General features: G+C 40.9%; 1 protein-coding gene across 7 annotated transcripts in view; it reads left to right on the plus strand.

The window, feature by feature from the left end:
• The window catches only part of SLC24A2 (solute carrier family 24 member 2), a 478,660-nt gene that overhangs the window by 417,890 nt on the left and 41,365 nt on the right, over positions 1-19,405 (plus strand). For all 7 annotated transcript variants that reach the window (XM_033919559.1, XM_033919567.1, XM_033919576.1 and 4 more), the window contains 2 exons: positions 7,193-7,291; positions 17,101-17,219. In XM_033919559.1, the coding sequence (XP_033775450.1) occupies positions 7,193-7,291; positions 17,101-17,219 (218 nt within the window). The remainder of the gene's footprint in view (positions 1-7,192; positions 7,292-17,100; positions 17,220-19,405) is intronic.

Raw genomic sequence — 19,405 nt, forward strand, 5'->3', positions numbered from 1 at the left:
TGATGCCATATGTGCATAAGGGTGATGTCATTGCGTCGATGTCCACACATGCACGAAGGCTTCTAAATGCAGCCTTTGAGCTTGTGGGGGCGGGGCTGGGTGAGGAATGGGGGCGGGGCCAGGCGTCCTCTTTTTTTTCAAAGAGGAAATCTGGCAACCCTAACCCTAAGTGCACATCATACGTAAATGCAGTCTTAACGGTGATGTCAATTGCTGTTAGCAAACTAGGCATCAGTGAAATACAATCCACACAAGGTGTTAGTTGCTGTTAACAACGTAGTTAGAAGGCATCGATGAATGTAGTCCAAACATAAGAATAGCCTTACTGGGTCAGATCAATAGGTCATCAAGTAACCCATTCTCACAGTGGTCAATCCAGGTCACTAGTACCTGGCCAAAACCCAAAGAGTAGCAACATTTCCATGCTACTGATTCAGGGCAAGCAGTAGCTTCCCCCATGTCTTTCTCAATAACAGATTATGGACTTTTTCTCCAGGAACTTGTCCAAACCTTTCTTAAAACCAGCTACGCTATCCGCTTATACCGCAACCTCTGGCAAAGCATTCCAGAGCTTAACTGTTCTCTGAGTGAAAAAATAATTCCTCCTATTGGTTTTAAAAGTATTTCCTTGGAACTTCGAGTGTCCCCTAGTCTTTGTAATTCATGACGGAGTGAAAAATTGATCCACTTGTACCCATTGTACTCCACTCAGGATTTTGTAGACGTCAATCATATCTCCCTTCAGCCTTCTCTTTTCCAAACTGTCGATTGCTGTTAGCAACGCAAATGCACTCATTCAGTGATGGTTGGCAACATAAGTTAGAAAGCATAAGTGAATGCAGTCCAAACAGAATATTGATCGCTGTTAGCAATGTAATTAGAGTAGATTATAATTGCTGCTTCATGCAAAATAAATTGCACAAAAAAACTTATCTGTGGCTTCAGATTCCCGACCCCTCCGACAATTGGCAAATAGCGTTTTATCAGAAGGCTGCTTCAGGGATAGGAGGGAATCACCTATGAAACAGAAGACCAAAAAATCAACCACCATATCCTAATGAAAAACGGCACATGAAACAGGAAAAAAAAACAGTGTTCGGATGCGTTTCTCTTTGATTCTACTTACTTCAAAAATCAGCACTCGTAGTGCTCACTGCCCATGTCACAAAAAGGCACGCTAGCATCTGACGTATCAAATTTAACTCACCCCCATCATTTTCATTGGTCAGTGGTAACAGCTCCTGACAGCCAGCAAAATCAAAAAACATCATGCAAGCAAAAAACACTCGAGCTTTGCACAAACAATATTCAATACCAAAAGCACTCCCCCTTGATGTATTTGTAGAAACAAAGATGTATTCAATACAATTGCAGAAACATAGATGAATTCAAAGATATATTCAATTGATGTATTAACTGATTGAGGCTATATGACTGACAGGTCCGTTCCAACTCACATGTATCATTTTCATTGACCAGTGAACAAAGACACGGTCAGCCGACCAAATTAAAAAATGGACCTGCAGCGCTCTCGAATGGAGAGAGAGAATGTCGCCAGTGCTATTATGAAACCAAGACAGTGCTACTCAATATTGCACCAGGCCTGGCCATGCAGCTTGACAGATAGTTCAGTCTATGAAATCATGAAATTATACACAGCAATGGCATCCTGGGTTCAAAAAAAGTAACATCATTCTATTTTAGCATCGAGTCCTGCTGGTTCTTCTGGTCCTAGACTCTGTATCCTTCCCTGTTTTTTTTGTAATAGTAAAAGTCTCCTATCACCACCTCTGGACATAGGTGGGACGTGATCAATCACTGCGCATCTTAAATCATCTAAAATATGACCGGACGCCATCCAGAGCTCAACCAGGAGTTCCTCTGTCTTCAAATGCGTAATGCTGCTATGATGCTCCCCTAATCTGGTCCTGAAACGGTGGGAGGTTTGGCCTGCATATATTTTTGGACATGGGCATCTAATATAATAAAACCCTAAGCGCGCATGCGCACTCTTACCTGCATGCTTCCGTGTTCTGTGAGCTGTAGGGCCCTGCAGGCAAGAGTGCGCATGCGCGCTTCTACTCCCTCCCTCCCTCACTGTAACTTCGCTGCCATTGTTCGCCGCCTCCCCCCCCCATGCACCCTTTCCCGGCGCACACGAAACACCATTGACCCTCCCACTGCGAGACGCACAAACCTCCGGCTCCAACAGCGGCCGCATCACACTAAAGACGCTGCTTCGCGGCCTTCCCATGCTCTGATTTCCTCTGCCGGCATGGCGTATCTATGTTGAAATCTGACAGACATAAGAACTATTTAAGATTTGACAAGTGACTTTACGCAATTTATAAAGGTTTAGCTGTAAAACATTGTTGCAACTCAACAATATGCTAGCGTTCCTTCAAAATCGCAACTACTCCGTCTACTCCTCCGCCTTACTTCAAGACATCCCGGGGTAGCCCTTTGTCCTCAAACAACAGATCTCTGTTCACATAGCAGGCACACTTCTTTGCAGTATGCACAATATTCAAGGTGTGGTCTTACCATGGAGTGCAACAAAGGTTATATAATATTCTAGATCTGATTTTCCATCCCTTTTCTAATAATTCCTAACATGCTGTTTGCTTTTTTTGGCCACTGTCACATACTGGGTAGAAGATTTTTAAATATTGTCTAAAAGACACCTACCGTATTTTCTCGCATATAACGCGCGCGTTATACGTGGTTTTTACATACCGCGCATACCCTTGCGCGTTATACGCGTGAGCGCGTTGTACAAAAATTTTTTTACATAGTTCCCCCCCCCCCGACGCCCGATTCATCACCCGGAAGAAGCGCTCGCACTCCCACCCCGAAGGACCGCTCGCACCCCCCCCCGAAGGACTGCTCGCACCCCCACAGCCTCCCCCCCTCTCCCATGGAGAAGCTGTCTACCTTGTTTCCGGATGCCAGCCCAGCTGCTTCCTCTGCCGGTGGTCCTGCCCCTTCTCAGAGCCCTGTGCTGCGCTGCTTCCTCTTCAGGCGGTCCCGCCCTTTCTCTGATGTCAGAGAAAGGGTGGGACCGCCGGAAGAAAAAGCAGCGCAGCAGGGCTCAGAGAAGGGGCGGGACCGCCGGCAGAGAAAACAGCTGGGCTCGCTGGCATCTGGAAACAAGGTAGACTGCTTCTCCATGGGGGAGGGGGGTGAGGCTGTGGGGGTGCGAGCGGTTCTTCGGGTAGGGGTGCGAGCGGTCCTTCGGGGTGGGAGTGCGAGCGCTCCTTCGGGGTGGGGGTGCGAGCGCTTCTTCAGGGTGGGGGTGCGGGTGCGTGCGAGCGGTCCTTCGGGTAGGGGTGCGAGCGGTCCTTCGGGGTGGGGGTGCGAGCGGTCCTTCAGGGTGGGGGTGCGGGTGCGTGCAAGCGGTCCTTCGGGGTGGGGATGCGAGCGGTCCTGCGGGGGGGGGTGAATCGGACGTCGGGGGGGGCATCAGGCTTTCAGGGTAGGGACAGGACTTCAAGGAGGAAAGGAGAGTCGGGGCGGGCGAAAACAGAGTCGGGGTCTCCAGAGGAGAGTCGGGGCGGGCGAAAGGAGAGTCAGGCAGCATGCGCGGTATACGGGTGTGCGCGGTATATAAAAATTTATATACATAAATATGTGTTTTTTGCGCGCTATACCCGTGTGCGTGTTTTACACGGGTGCGCGTTATCTATGTGAAAATACGGTAGATCTTTTTCTTGGTTGCTGACCCCTAAGGTGGACCCCCTAGTGTTTGGTAATTGTGATTTGGATTGTTCTTGCCAATGTGCATCGCTTTACATTTGCCCTCATTAAATTTCAGCTGCCATTTGGATGGCCCAGTCTTCCAATTTCCCAAGGTCTTTTACAATTTTTCATAGTTTGCATGTGTTTTAACAGATTTGAATAGTTTAGTGCCATCTGCAAATTTAATCATCTCACTTGTTCCAATTCCAGATAGTTTTATAAATGCATTATATAGCACCTTTCCCAGCAGAGATCCCTGCTGTACTCCACTATTCACCCTCCTCCATTGAGAAAAATGACCATTTAACCCTACACTCTGTTTTCTGTCCAATAACAAATTCTTAATTCACAACAGAACATTGCCTCCCATCCCATGACCTTTTAATTTTCGCAAGGAGTCTCTCATGAGGAACTTTGTTGAAAGCTTTCCTAAAAGTTACATACATTATTACATTAACCAATTGTTGCTGTTGTCCAGGTCTCACTGTGTCTGTGTAGGTATGATTTTCAAACTGTTCAATTTTCCTGTGAATTAATTTTTTTTTTAATCAATAATCAAGGCATATGATTTAACTTTGGCTTCTATTTGCTGATTTTGGTTAACACTTTTATTCTTAACCTTATCTAAGCATTTAGTTAACACATCAGTCTTACTCACAAGCACTGATAACTTTCCTGAAGTTTTGGAAGTTACTTGTTCCACTTTCATCAGAAACCTCCATACGTCTTCCAGCATTACTAATAAGGGAGCTTTCCCCTCAATTATGTTATCACTGGTAGAGATGGACTCTTGATGGGATGCTCCCTCCAATGGGTGTGTGCTACAACTTCCATGGTAATCGACCTCATTATATACTCCATTGCAACCGTCAGGCATGAAGAAGAATTACATTCTAGAAGAGATAGAGATGACTCATGGCCCAAGCAATCCATGGCGCCTCCCTCAGATAGAACAGTAGATATCTCTTCTCCAGCTACCTCGGGAGTCCTAGTGATATAACATTGAAGCTTTTGCTATATTTGGAGTCGACATTTTACCTGCAGGGAGAGCAGTTATGATGACTCCTTGCATTTGGTATAAGGCATAACGAAGTCAAACAGTGGAAAACATTTAGTAATGGTACTGCCCCAGCTCTCAGTGATGCCAACAATGATCGAATGCCATCTTGGCTCCTCCCCAACTCAGGGCCAATTTTTTTTTTCTTTCTAATAGTCTCCACTTGGGAGATTAGCAGTATATAAGACAACGCATTAAATTAAATCCAAAGTCACTCTCTGTTTCCTCCAGCAAGAACCCTAGAAAACAGTAATTCATCAACCCAACGGGAATTCCCCGTTTCACCTCTGGGCGCATCAGGGGTTATGAATTTTCTTCATTTTATAGTCCATCATCAGTGGAGCATCCTGGGAATTCCTTCTGGGTTGATGAATTGTGTGCCTCCTAGTTCTTATATATTCATGTCTACCTGTTCCACACCACTCAGTATTTTATAGACCTCTATCATTATCTCCCCTCGGCCGCCTCTTCTCCAAGCTGAAGAGCCCTAGCTTCTTTAGTTTTTCTTCTTAGTTTATTTTGTCTGAAAAGGACAGTGTGATAATGACACCTTCATGTTCTTTGCATGAGCCTGTTCTTTGAATTACAGACCCAAACCACTCGGGTTTAAAAATTCAAAATTAGTTATGTCTCTCTGAGAGGTTCTAATGGGTGTACTATCCTCATGCTGGTCAGAATTGTAAGTGCTGCAGATATAACATTCACATCCCCAGGAAGAAAGGGCCTTAGGCTCCAATTCTAAATATCCTACCTAAAAAATCAGCACTAACTAGTTCAGCGTACTAAATAGAACCATGCTTAGCACCGCCTAAGTGGCCTTAGGCTTTGCTAGGAGTCCTAACATTTAGGCGAACCAAATGTATGCCAGGGTTTTCTTGGCCTAAATTTTGCATACACCTAAGTCAAATATAGGCACCAAATTCAAAAACACGCCTACAATCTGCCCTGTAACCATGCTAACTTTTAACCACGCATGTTAGTCTAGGCGCCTACATGTCTATAAAGTCCAATTAACGGCAATTATGAGGTATTAAGTACCTATTATCGATGCTGATTAAGCCTATCTTTTAAGTTGGATGTCTACATCAGCTAGGTGCCTAACTTTAAGTGGATTTATAGAATTTAGGGGTTAGTCTTCATGTTTAGAAAATCCAATTGCACGGATAATGGAATGCAGAGGGAAACCCAGCCTGGGGCTCCAGTGATGTGACTTGACAGAAGAGAAGATAAAATTTGGAATAGACCCAATTGAGCTGTAAGCCCCCAAGATCCAGAGGAAAGGTGCTTTAAAACAAGTATAGTCATACAAAATTGTTTTTAATGCACAAAATTAGATGTGTAAATAAATCTATTCAACAATAATCAATTTCAAGTTTATTCATGTTTTTTGATTAAACGCTTATCCAGAGATACAAAGCGTTGTACAAAGAGTAAAAAATAAAAGTACATTAACATTTTAAGAAATTAAATGGACATGATTCATTAAAGTACATACTTGGGTAACTGCTTTGTAAGGCCACAAGAAACAATAGAAAAGAGGGGGAGAACTACAATTTTAAAAAAATAGTACAGAGAAGGAATGTACATAAGGGGGGATAGAAGGAAAGTATATAAGGGGGGGTTGCTTTAAAAAAGTGCACAGTTATAGTACAGCATAACTATTTTAGAATTTAAGCTGATGTTTTACCAGGAACATCCAGTTATATTTCTGCCTACTGCTGAAAGAATCTTCAGAGAACGGCGAGGGGCTACCCTGTTGTTCTACCTGAAATAAGACTTGTCGATAAGCCAGAAAAGTAGTTGAGTGAACAAAGACACATTAAAGTGCCAGAATTCTGAATTGCTCAGGTCTTTTCCGCATGCAGCAAAAAGAATTCAGGAGTCCTTTGCATTGGGCTCTCCGTTCCTTTTCCAAAAACTTGTTTTCTACCTACTTTGGTACAATGCGATGGAGCATGCAAAGAAGTGGGCAGAAAAAAAAAAACTGATCAAAGAAAGATAGTGTTTATGTGTGCTGTTTTTAATTATATCTGTTTGTTGGTAATAGTGTTTATTTTACCATAGTCTGTGCAAATGATATCTATTTAACCCCCTCTTTTACAAAGCTGCATGGCAAAAGCACCAAAGCCCTTTAAATCCCTATGGGTTTCGGGGAAGTTACCGCAGCAGCCACTAGTGTGGCTTTGTAAAAGCGGGAGGGGGAGGGTAAGTCTTTCCAGGCTTAAATTGAGTGAATACTATCTAAGACTGCATGCTTCTCGTTATCAGCAAATTTAGCATAATGTGCATGCTCAAGGTTTCAAGTACACTGACATGAAACGTGTATTTTCCATTCTATAGGCTAAGGAGAAAATAGTCATCAGCAAATGTAACGCCCAATGTTTCTTCTTTTCATAGGAAAATTTAGAGAGAAGGCCTCAATTCTACACAAGATGGCTAAAAAGAAATGTCAAGTGGACAACAGTGAAAGACTGAATGGTGCTGCTAACTATATTGGTGAGCAGAGGGTACATTCATTTTCCAGGCGTTTAAATGCTGACTGTCCTATGCACCCAGAACTCCATGTTCTCAAGTTCCTGCTTCAAAATGTCTATGGAAGCCTGCATTCCCCAGCGCAATGAAATTTGAGGGCTCTTTTTCACTTGGAGTACTGTGTTCAGTTCTGGTCGCCGTACCTCAAGAAGGACATGGAGGTACTTGAGAGGGTCCAGAGAAGAGCAACTAAGCTAATAAAGGGCATGGAGGACCTCTCATATACTGACAGACTGAAAAAGCTAGGGCTTTTCTCCCTGGAAAAGCGGAGACTTAGAGGAGACATGATAGAAACCTTCAAGATCATGAAGGGCATAGAAAAAGTGGACAGGGACAGATTTTTCAAATTAAGGGGATCAATAAGTACAAGAGGGCACTCAGAGAAATTGAAAGGGGAGAGGTTTAGAACAAACGCCAGGAAGTTCTTTTTCACACAGAGGGTGGTGGATACATGGAACGCGCTACCAGAGGATGTGATAAACAGGAGCACGCTACAGGGGTTCAAAGAAGCTTTGGATAGGTACTTGGAAGACAATGGGATTGAGGGGTACAGATAAGAGTAAAGGTAGATTATAGGGATGGGATTAGAGGTAAATTACAAAATTAATCAGGGACCACTGTTCAGGCACTAGGCCTGATGGGCTGCCGCGGGAGCGGACCGCTGAGCAAGATGGACCTCTGGTCTGACTCAGCAGGGGCAACTTCTTATGTTCTTATGAATGCTTCCTCCTCTATCCAGCACAAAGATTGCGTTTTTCCAAAGTATCCAAATAGAAAGTAGTCCAGTTTTTTCCATTTGTCTTTTTTTTTTTTTTACTTCTGTTCACTCAGCCACTTCCCTATAACCCTAAACTACAAACCTTAAGCTTGCAATTCCTGACTTTGAGTCTTCACCATTGTAAAAGGATGCTATAGCAAACAAACCAAGATAACAATCACTTTTTAGATCAGTTCTGGCAGCTTACCAGATTAAACTCATATTTTTTTCCTAGGTTTTTCTTCTGTCAGTTCAAAAATTTTAAATTAAAAAACCACATATGTGACGTCCTAACACGGAAAGCTAATTAAATATATGCCTTGTAAAATAATGCACTTTGGGTAAAGCTGATAATTTACTAGCAGTGCTAGTCACTACTGTGTTGGAGGTCGGGGTTCAGTTCCCACATTGGATTTTTTTTTTTTTTTTGGATCAACCAGTGTTAGAAGTATTACAGAGGTAGCATTCAGAACTGCAGGGGTAGAGAAAACATTGCAGTCATCGTATCACATTGACTCAAAAGACTGCAGGCGCACATGTACTGAGCTCTGGAAAGTGCTGCTACCTGTGGGTCCCTAAGATTAGGCCTGTCGTTGCATGGTCAGACTGAATAGAAGGAGATAGGGAAATGATCAAATAAACCAAAAATAAATCAGCAGTTTCTGGCTTGTGTACACCCTACCCACATATGTGCATATAAAAGGTATTGGCACTGCAGTCAGCACAGAGAAGCAGAAGGAAATTGCCGGGCCTATACAAAAAAAATATACATTTCACCTAACAGGGTAAAATAAAGAGAAAATGGATGTACTAATAAGAGAAGATCTACATAAATGCTTACTGATTGTATGTAACATGCATTTTATAATACAAAAAAATTTCCATAACTCTAAATTCTGCTAATCCAAAGAAAACTATCATTAGTTTACCTGATTTAGAGGCCAAAAAAATGTTTCAAAGCTTTCCTTTGATCACTGTAATTTAAAAATTGTGTGGTTGTTTTTTTTGTTTTGGGGTGGGTGGGGAGGAGGGTTCTACAAAAGTAAACTGCTACCCAGAGCCATATAACTTTACGGTATGCACTAGAAAGTCATAATACAACAGAGAGGTCTGGGATGGAATTTAAAGGTGCCAGGTATATATTAATATGCAATTTGGTTCAGAATGATTTTTTTTTTTTCTTGTTTTCCTCCTCTAAATCTGGGGTGTATCTTATGAAGCGAAAAATACTGTATATATCAAAGACTATTGCTATAATTGGTATCATGGAATACAATGTATATCTGGGCCATTTCTATATGCTACCAAAGATTTCCTATCTTTATCTGGATTAAGAATGATAATAAAATTTCTTCCAAATATACCAGGAGCAGAAATTTCTTCAAAGAATGATGGGCAATCCAAATTTGGTGCGTATGCATTAATAATAACTAGTGGTTTGTTATTTATTTTGAGGTTTACTATGATCCATCTCATATGAGTATCTAAGGAGTATGAAATTATATGAGGGCAGGAAATGGCCACTTTTTTGTTAATTTGGATAGCTCAGTGGCCAACAAGTGAGTCTCTTGAAAAAATATGAAATCAGGATTACATTTAGAAGCATGATCTAAAATATTTTTATGTTTGATAGGATTAAATAGCCTTTAACATTTAAAGAAAAACAAAATAGAGACATCTATAAAATCACAGATTGAGTAATTACCAGATATTGAGGTATATTTTTAAAGCACTTAGACACACAGAGTTCCATAGATTACTATGGTAGTTTGTGTGTCTAAATACTTCGAAAATGAGTCCCAAAATGTGTATATGAAATCAAAAAGAATTCAGTTCTTACATAATATACCATATTCATAATATACCATGGATTAAATCCGGTACTCAGGAGCACAGAGTTACCTGGAGACTAAAACTCAAAAACTACAAAAACCTTACCAAGGAAAAACAAAAAAACTTCTATGCCCACAAAATTGGTAACATCTCTACCAACAGTAGAAACCTTTTTAAACTAGTCAACGACCTCTACAACCTTGAGACACTCATTGAAAACCATGAAGAACCCACGTTATCCGCCAACACCCTAGCAGATTTCTTTAACTCCAAAATACAAAAACTAAGATCATCGATAACAGCTTCAGCCAATCCCCTCGGGCACTATCCTATTCTCACAGACACCGACACTTCTAAACCTGACTCTGGGTCCAGAATGAACCTAAATTGGAACCACTTCACAACCATCGACTGGCAAACCTTCAGCAAATATTACAATAAATATACCAACTCCTTCTGCAGACTGGACACCTGCGCCCCAAACATCATGAAAACCGCACCAACTCACTTCAAAGCCAATATGTTGGCATGGGTAAACCTTTCACTATCCACTGGGAATTTCCCGGCAGAACAAGGCCATATTATGATAACTCCTATCATAAAAAACACAAAAGAACCACTCAACACCCCGTCTAACTACAGACCTATCGCGAGCATCCCACTGTCCACCAAAATAGAAGAAGGGGTGGTAAATGCCGAACTCACCACATATCTTGAAAAATTCAATATCTTAAACGATAACCAATCAGGCTTCCGCCCAGACCACAGCACCAAAACCATTATAGCCTCTCTACTCGACCACCTGCACTCATTCTTCAGTCAAGGCACTAGTGCCCTGATCGTACAACTCGACCTGAGCAGTGCATTCGATCTTGTCGACCACTCCATCCTCCTAGACTGCCTTGCCTACATCGGTATCTCTGGCCAGGTCCTCAATTGGTTCCACGGGTTCCTAAAAAATAGATCATACAGGGTATTCAAGAACGACTCTCTCTCATACAGCTGGGATAATGCCTGTGGTGTCCCGCAAGACTCCCCCCTCTCCCCCACCCTGTTTAACATCTACCTCGCCTCCCTGGGAAGCCTCCTGCAAAGCCTCAAACTCAAATTCTTCATCTACGCAGATGACATTACAATAATCATCCCACTAACCAGTTTCACTCCAGAGTTGCTCACCTCTCTTTCAAGCTCACTTACTCAGATAGAACTCTGGATGCTATCCTACAGACTAAAATTAAACCCTGACAAAACCAAATTCTTCCTAGCTACCCCCAACGACAAAATCAAAGACACCACAATTCAAGTGAAAGGAACGGCTTTCCCCCTCGAACAAACCTTAAAAGTACTGGGAGTCACCCTAGACAAGCATCTATCCCTTGAAAAACATACTGATAGTACAGTCAGGAAATGCTTCTCGGTGCTCTGGAAACTGCGCACCATAAAAAAAGTACTTCGATGACACTTCATTCCGCCTCTTAGTAAAATCCTCCATTCTCAGCATCCTTGACTACTGCAATATCATTTACCTGGGCTCCACGAAGAAAACCATCAGAAGACTGAAACTGATCCAGAACGCCGCCGTCCGCCTCAAATTTGGCTTGAACAAATGGGAACACATCACCCCTTTCTACCACAAACTACATTGGCTACCTTTTGAATCTAGAATCCTATTCAAGTTTGTACGCTTTTGCTACAAAACTTTATTTGGCTTATCTCCAAATTTGGCTTATCTCATCCCTCATTTCAACCTGAACTGCAACAAAAAGAACTCTCGCAGAATCAATCTATTCGCCTTCCCCTCCCTAAAACTATGTCACCTCAAAAGGTTCTTCGACAAAACCTTCGTCTTCCAGGCGGCCAAACAGAACCCATGGCTAGCCCAAATTATGCTCGAGGCTCCCACCTACCTCGACTTCAGAAAACTACTCAAAACTTATTTATTCCACGGACGGAATCCCTAATCCCCCCTTCTTCCACCTCTCTCCCCCCCCTCCCCCCCACCAACAAAATGATCTCTCCCTTTACTCCTTCTCATTGCTTTCCCCCAACCTGCTAACTACAATGATTTATACAACCCCTTCATGCTTACCTCAGCGACTTCGCTTCTTGTAAATCTGATTTACTGTAATTCTTGCAAATCTGTTTAATTGATGTGAACCGTCTAGAACTCCCTGGGTATGGCGGTATACAAAAATAAAGTTATTATTATTATTATTCAAGCTAAACCTGAGTAGATTGCATACATAGAAAATATAAAATTACCCCTGATATAGTCTTTTTAAAGTGGAAAGTTAGTCCTATAAGTTAACATTAATCTATGGGTAAACAAGCCTTTAGGAGCAACCATAGCAAATGACTGGCGAGTATAAACAACCTATATTAATAAAGTAATCTGGCTGAAAGAGAATTGGTGATCAGCAGAGATTTATTTTGTAAACAGTTTTGATCTTATTTGTAGTTTAAGCAGTATATAAAGAGTTTTAATAGGCTGCAGGCGGGCATACGCACACTGGATGATGTGTTATCAGATGGAAAGATGCTTGACTTTTCACGACTGCAACAAACATTTGGTATTGCAGTCTCAAGTATATAAGTGGTTGCAGTTGAAGCAAGCCATTCAGAAAGGGTTCCCTGATTGGCGTAACTTAAAAACTCAGTATAGCTTACCGGGTCTGTGCTTCCAGACAGATTTCCTGGGGCATCAGGCAGCCAAGTGGTATAAATTAATATCTGAATTTTTGAATAAGAAACCAAAAAGTAGTCTTAAAGACATTTGGAGTATTGAGACAAAGCAGCAAATTTCTGCTACTCAATGGCCACGGATTTGGACTTGGAGGATGAGATGTACAGCATCAGCATCTATGAGGCAGACTTGTTTTTTTCTGTAGTATAGAATTTTCTGGACCCCTGTTAGGTTGCAAAAAGTTAGATAGTTCAAAGTCAAATAGATGCTGGCACTGTCATCTTGATATAGGGATGCTGGATCATCTATTGTTCTATTGCCCCTTGATACTTAAATTTTGGAGATCTATATGGGGTCAAATTACTATGATCCTGGAAGTTCCATTATCATTGACATATGATGTTGTGTTGTTTGGAACTTTATTAATGCCCAAAAGTCCAATTAATGCAAATCAGAATAGATTACTTCTTATCATGACAGGAGTTGCTATGCAGCTGATCATGAAAAACTGGAAAAATTGGGACAGGTTAAATTACAATTTTTTAGTGAGAAACCCTATGTCAAAGTTATAAATTTGAACATATAAATCCGATACAATTGGGACACTATAATAAATTCAAGGTGGTTTGGGATCCATTAACAAAATTTTGTAAGAATTGATCATACGTATTTCCCCTTGATTTATGTTATGCACATCCAGGGAGGGTATGGGAGGGGGGTGATATATATTTATTATATCATTTGATTGTATTGAGTGCTTATTATTGTATTATTTGTTTGCTTATCTGTTGCACTTACTGTTGGCTTTTGAAAATGAATAAAGATTTTTTTAAAAAAAATAAGTTTTAATAAACATAAACATTTAAATTTGGTAAATCAGGTGCTAACATATATTTACCATCTATTTACTATATCCTCATTATATATTATCAAGGAGTTTCATTAACATCAGCGATCTTCCAAAGTCTTCTGATATATTATGATTTACTTGAAAATTATATTGTTAATCCTTTCAAATATCACTTTTCATTTCTCTTCATATAGTCTTATATTCTGGTTATGGGATATGACCTCAGTGGCTACTTCTGTACAGAATAAATCTGTTGAAAGTACAGAATTTCAGTGTAGCTAGCCTCCTCATTGGTCTTATTCCCCTGCCTACCACTCAAATCTATTTCTTTATCATTTAAAGTGCTTTTAGTAGTCATAAATAACTTAATATATAACTTAGCTTTAAAGTGCTTGCAGTATTAAAACAGGACTCTGACATGGACCCACGTTTCGCTAGGCTGTTTCAAGGAGATTCCCTAGGAAATATAACAAAAGACAATCAAATAGTTAGGATATCAAATATTCAACAAGCGTATCTCTACTCTAGCTTCTCTTACCATCAAACAGACTCGCAACCAGTCTCTGTTTCATTCTAACATGGCGGCGGCGTTCTACTAGCTACTTTAAATATCCTGAGACCATGTGACTTTTTGGACCAATCATAACAGGACACCCAGCTAAGCCCTGGAATAACTTTATTTATAAAACTTAGGTCAGAGACAGCCATTCAACCTCACTATTAAGTCCAGCCGGACTAACAGTGTTTAGATCAAAGATCCATCTTTGCTCATAATAATTCAGAAGATAATCTAAATTAACACCCTCCCACCCAGCATTTATAACATCTATAACCCTCCATTTAATATCTGTTATATTGTGAGCAGCTTCTAGCCAGTGGGCCACCATGGGGCTTGCAAATTTTTTGTATGTATACGCGATTTATGTTCATTTAAACGTAGCTTGACCTGACGGCTACTTCTACCTATATAGATCATATTACAAGGACAGAGTATCATATAAATTATATATGTGCTATTGCAATCCGAGTGTTCTCTAGCAAAAAATCTTTTACCTGTCCTAGGGTTCACATATATTTATGCACATATTGTGCACATAAAAATATAAAATGCTAGCAATATATGCTTGTAGGTGTGTACCTATGCACATATATATTGGTATGCTACTTGAGCGCTGTTCTGTAAACATGTGGCTATCTTGCACAACATGTATTTGCAATGGGGCATATATATCTATATACATATACTTTTTGAAGATCTTCATGTGTATATGTATGTGTATCTATCTACACACAATCTTCAAAAGGTTTCCGCACTTTTATTTTTTTAATACTATTAAATATCTCAAAAGCAAACTACATCACTAGTCACATAACATTCTATGACACGTCCACTTATTATTTCTCCCATCCCAACCATTTCCTGTGAAAATATAAAAGTACGGAAACTTCTTGAAGTGTGTGTGTGCGTGCGCGCGAGACATAGGTGAGACTCCCACTTATGCATTTAACATACAGAATACTTTAAATTAAGCACATCCCTGCCACATTTAGGTGCCTAAATGTGTCAGCTCTATGGCTGATGCAAGTGCAGGCACCAAAATGTTAGGCAAGGTGATACGGAGTTATGCTAGTATTCTGTGGTGGGACCTACAGTAGGTGCCTAAGTTCCATTATAGAATAACTCCTAGCACATGGCCTTGTGGTGTGTAAATAAATGTACTCAGCTAAAGAATTACCCTCTTTGAGTCTATGAAACTGAATAGAAACCTCAGTGTCAGGACCATTGCTCCAATGACCAGACTAAAAACAGTGACATGGAAGGCCCATTAAAAAAAAGGAGAGAATATTCCCAAATACTAGTGAGAAAACTCATAATAGTAACATAGTACTAGACGGCAGAAAGACCTGAATGGTCCATCTAGTCTGCTAAACAGTTACATGCATTATAAATTCATGATTAACTTGTCTTTTATTTCTGGGCCATAGGCTAAGGAAGTCTGCCTGATACAGTCCTTAGGTTCCAACTACTGGAGTTGATGTTGAAACTCACGCCAGCCTATCTAAATCGTCTCATAATGCCAGGGTCTCAGCACTGGTTCCAGTTGAGCTGGAAGGAGGAGAAAAGAGGAAGCACCAAGCCATAAAAAAATATTTAAAAATTAAATATATAGTCATATAATATGATGTCGGCTGTACAGTCCATTTTGTCTGTCCAGTTTCATTCCCTCTGACGTGACACACTATAGTTTTAACAAAATAAACTAGCAACCCATGGTTATCAAGTATCATATACTAACATCAAAAAAATTTCACGTGGCATTAACAAAACTGAAATGTTAGAATAAAAATTTTATTAAATTTCTGTTAAATCCTTCTTACAGGAAAAAGAGCCTCAGAATTTGGAGCTAGTTCACCCACTACAGGTTGTTCTGTTAACAGACGTTCACTTGCTCCTGCTCACGTCACCGGCTCAAATTCCATCTTTACTGTGATGAAATACTTTAGTTTCTTTTCCTTTTTACGTCACCACTTTTTAAAAAATTTGATTAATTTTTGCAACCTGATATTTTCAAAAAATTTGACTGGTGGTAATAATCGCAGAATCGGAACCACTATCAAAAAACTTATTTTTTTCACATTTTCCTTTTTTTACAACCAATACATTTCGTTTTGTGGCAGTAAACGAAAGCTGTACATACCTTTTAGCACTTTCAGTGATTTCTCGTAACTTTTATCTTTTTTTTGGAACCTGCCAACAATTCAATCACTGTTGCTGCTTGCATTTGCTCATTCGACAAATTGAAAAGCTGCTGTGTTGAAATACATAATCGCAGGTATATAACACTGTAGACATGACTGTTTAATAAGGGCTCCTTTTACAACTTCCTGCTCAAGAGGAGGCGGTAGCGGCTAGCACGCGCGGCATTTTAACGTGTGCTATTTTGCGCATTAAGGCCCTAACACACCTTTGTAAAAGGAGCCCTAAGTGTTGTATACCTCCTAATGTGCATTTTAACAAAGAGTTCTTTGTTTAAGATGTTGCTTTAACACAGCACACTCATGACTGGAGAAAATAGACAATGCTGCTATAATGGTGTGATATAATGATTTGAGCTTTCTATTTCTAAGTTTTGGACTTGCCCAGAGTCTCTAAAGTTCTATGAGCAATCATTCCTAATCGTCAAGAAGAACCTAAGTGGTCCTTTTACTAAACTGGGGTAAAGTTGCCTATCTGCCTGCATACACCGCGTCCTAAAATAATTTTTCTGAATTTTCTCTAAGGGGCATGATTGGGGGTGGAGAGTGGGCATGAAGCATTGTCGTATGCTAATTGATTAACGTGGGAGTTAGCGAGTGGGCCCTTACCACCTATAAAATAGGTGTCGGTAAGCTCATGCAGTAGCTCTTTTTAATGGCGGTGTGCCAATGGTGAAGTTAGTATGTGGCTGTTAATTAGGAAAATGGGGAAAGTCAGCCATTTTTCAGGCGCAGCACGAGTGGCCTTAGCGCATGGGCAAGACACGCATAAGTGGCGCACTAGAGCCACTTTTTGCCACTGCTTTAGTAAAAGGATCCCTAAGTGTTTGAAAAAGTTTCAGCAGAAGTTAATTACTACTACTTTTTTTTTTTTCCTACGTATTATGTTGCAGAAAAAATTGAACTTCCAAATACTTCAAATGTGGAGCTTGACATTACGCCACCCAAAGAATCTGCTGACACAGTGCAAAATGGAAATCTCTCGCATGGCATTGAAGCTGCAGACACTCAGGTTTATTACCTTTTTGTTCTTATGTCATTTAAGTAATGTACAGCAGCAGCTAGGATGTGAGAAAAATTCTGAGTATAACTGTGCATTGCGTCTCTTATAACTTGAGACCAAATCTAGCCTAGCTGTCCTAGCCAAAGCCATCAAAACGCAACAGATTCAGTACTAATAATGTAATGATTTCAAAGACCTGAGAGTCTAACTAAGTTTTAAAAAGCAGAAATTTATTAAGGCATAAAATATGGGTAGTAGGTATATCCAGTGTACTGTATTGATGATTATTTATTTATTCAATTTTCTATACTGTTCTCCCAAGGGAGCTCAGAATACATGAATATATTCAGGTGCTCAAGCATTATTCCCTGTCTGTCCCAGTGAGTTCACAATCTATCTAATGGACCTGGGGCAATGGGGAGATTAAGTGACTTGCCCAGGGTCACAAGGAACAGCATGGGTTTGAACCCACTGAAAACGGACCTGGTCTGGTTCTGGTCCCAATACAGCCTTGCCCAACCTCTGCCGTCTTAGGACGGATGCATCCGGAGACACCCCTTAGAAAGAAACCACACACATTCCCATGCTCTCAGTTGTATATCTAAAAGGTGTCTGTTTATTATGAGTGCTGCATACATATTTATAAACTAATACTATAAACTCCTCTACGTTTGCCAAAAGGTGCTTAAAAAGATACAAAAAAGAAGGCAAAAAATGTCAGTAAGGACTCTATGAGTGTGTCTATCAGCTAATCACTACTAACAAACCAAACCACACAAATACCAAATGTCAATTAAGGAGTAGGGACACTCTCAGTGTGAGGTTATTAGCGACGGGAGAACCAACTCCAGCGCTTCCACTTACAAAGACGGAGGTGAATCACCCCGCCTGCACACCATCATCGGGCGTCCCTAGTGTGCAAAATCAACTGTGCAGAATTAATAACAATAAATAAGTCGCAAACAGTGAACTAGTGAGAGAGTGAATCAAACTGAAAACCCACTCATAGAGTCCTCCCCAGCCTAATCCCCAAGATGCAAAATGAAACCACAGCCAACTTAGCTTTTAAAGCGAGCCAAATGAAGTCAATGAGAATTGCAGGAGACCAGAATAGTCATTGGATCAACCGGTTTCGGGTGAAACCCTTCATCAGGATCTTAAGGCTGGAGCAGAACCGGCTGGGAGGGAAGCAGGAGAGCCCGCAGAGGCAACTGACCAAGCTTAAAAGCAGATCCAAAATGATGTCAGACACTTTCAACCAATCAAAAACAAAAAAGAAAAAACAAGGAGGAGTCACCAAAAGATCAAACAATGGTATTCCACTCCACACATTCATTGAGACCCCCCGGAATGACCGTGCCAAGCTTGAAAATCCAATGTTGTTCTCTCAATTGGAGTTGTGTCATTCTGTCTCCTCTGTAGGTATCAGGAATTTGTTCCAGCACCATCCATGTTAAGTGTTGGAACTCATGGCCCAATTGTAAACAATGGGAAACCATAGGAGCCGACTCGACAGCCTGGTGAAGTCTACTCTTGTGTTCCGTCAACCTGGTTTTGATCATTCTGCATGTGCGACCTACGTAGGATAGAACTGCCCACAGGGGCAGTTGATGACATACACAACCCACCGTGATTCACAAGTGGTCTGACTCCTTAACTGAAATTCCCTGTGGGTGTGAGGATCATGCCAGCAAGACGCAGCGATAGTATTTGCACACATGGAACAACGTCCACAAGGTAGATGAGAGCCAGGACTGCTCTTGGTGACACGAGTAGACAACAAATTTTTTAGATTCCTGGGGCGCGAGAATGCAATGAGGGGGGGTTCCTGAAAGATAGAGTGGAAACTCAAAACCTGCCAATGTTGTCTGATGAGGGCAGCCATTTGTTGAGCCCGAGGGGAATATGTGACCACACATACTTGACGTTCTGGATCAGAACGCTGAACATGATGGAGCAGTATCAGAGCACTTGAAGTCCAGTCCACTGATTATTTGATAGTCATGGATTTGAAGCACTTTACAGCAACATCCCTCAGTGGAAAAGAATGTGTCTGCTTTGCCTATTGACAACAGAATCCCTGCTTCTTTTTTGCAGACTTTATCCACTTTTGTTCTGCAACGGAATTTTTTTGAAGCTCAAGCTCTTATGACTGCCAGTAATAATCTGGGAGGGAGAAGAAAATCCCAGAGTGA

This window comes from Geotrypetes seraphini, chromosome 1 (genome assembly GCF_902459505.1).
Source record: "Geotrypetes seraphini chromosome 1, aGeoSer1.1, whole genome shotgun sequence".
NCBI lineage: Eukaryota > Metazoa > Chordata > Amphibia > Gymnophiona > Dermophiidae > Geotrypetes > Geotrypetes seraphini.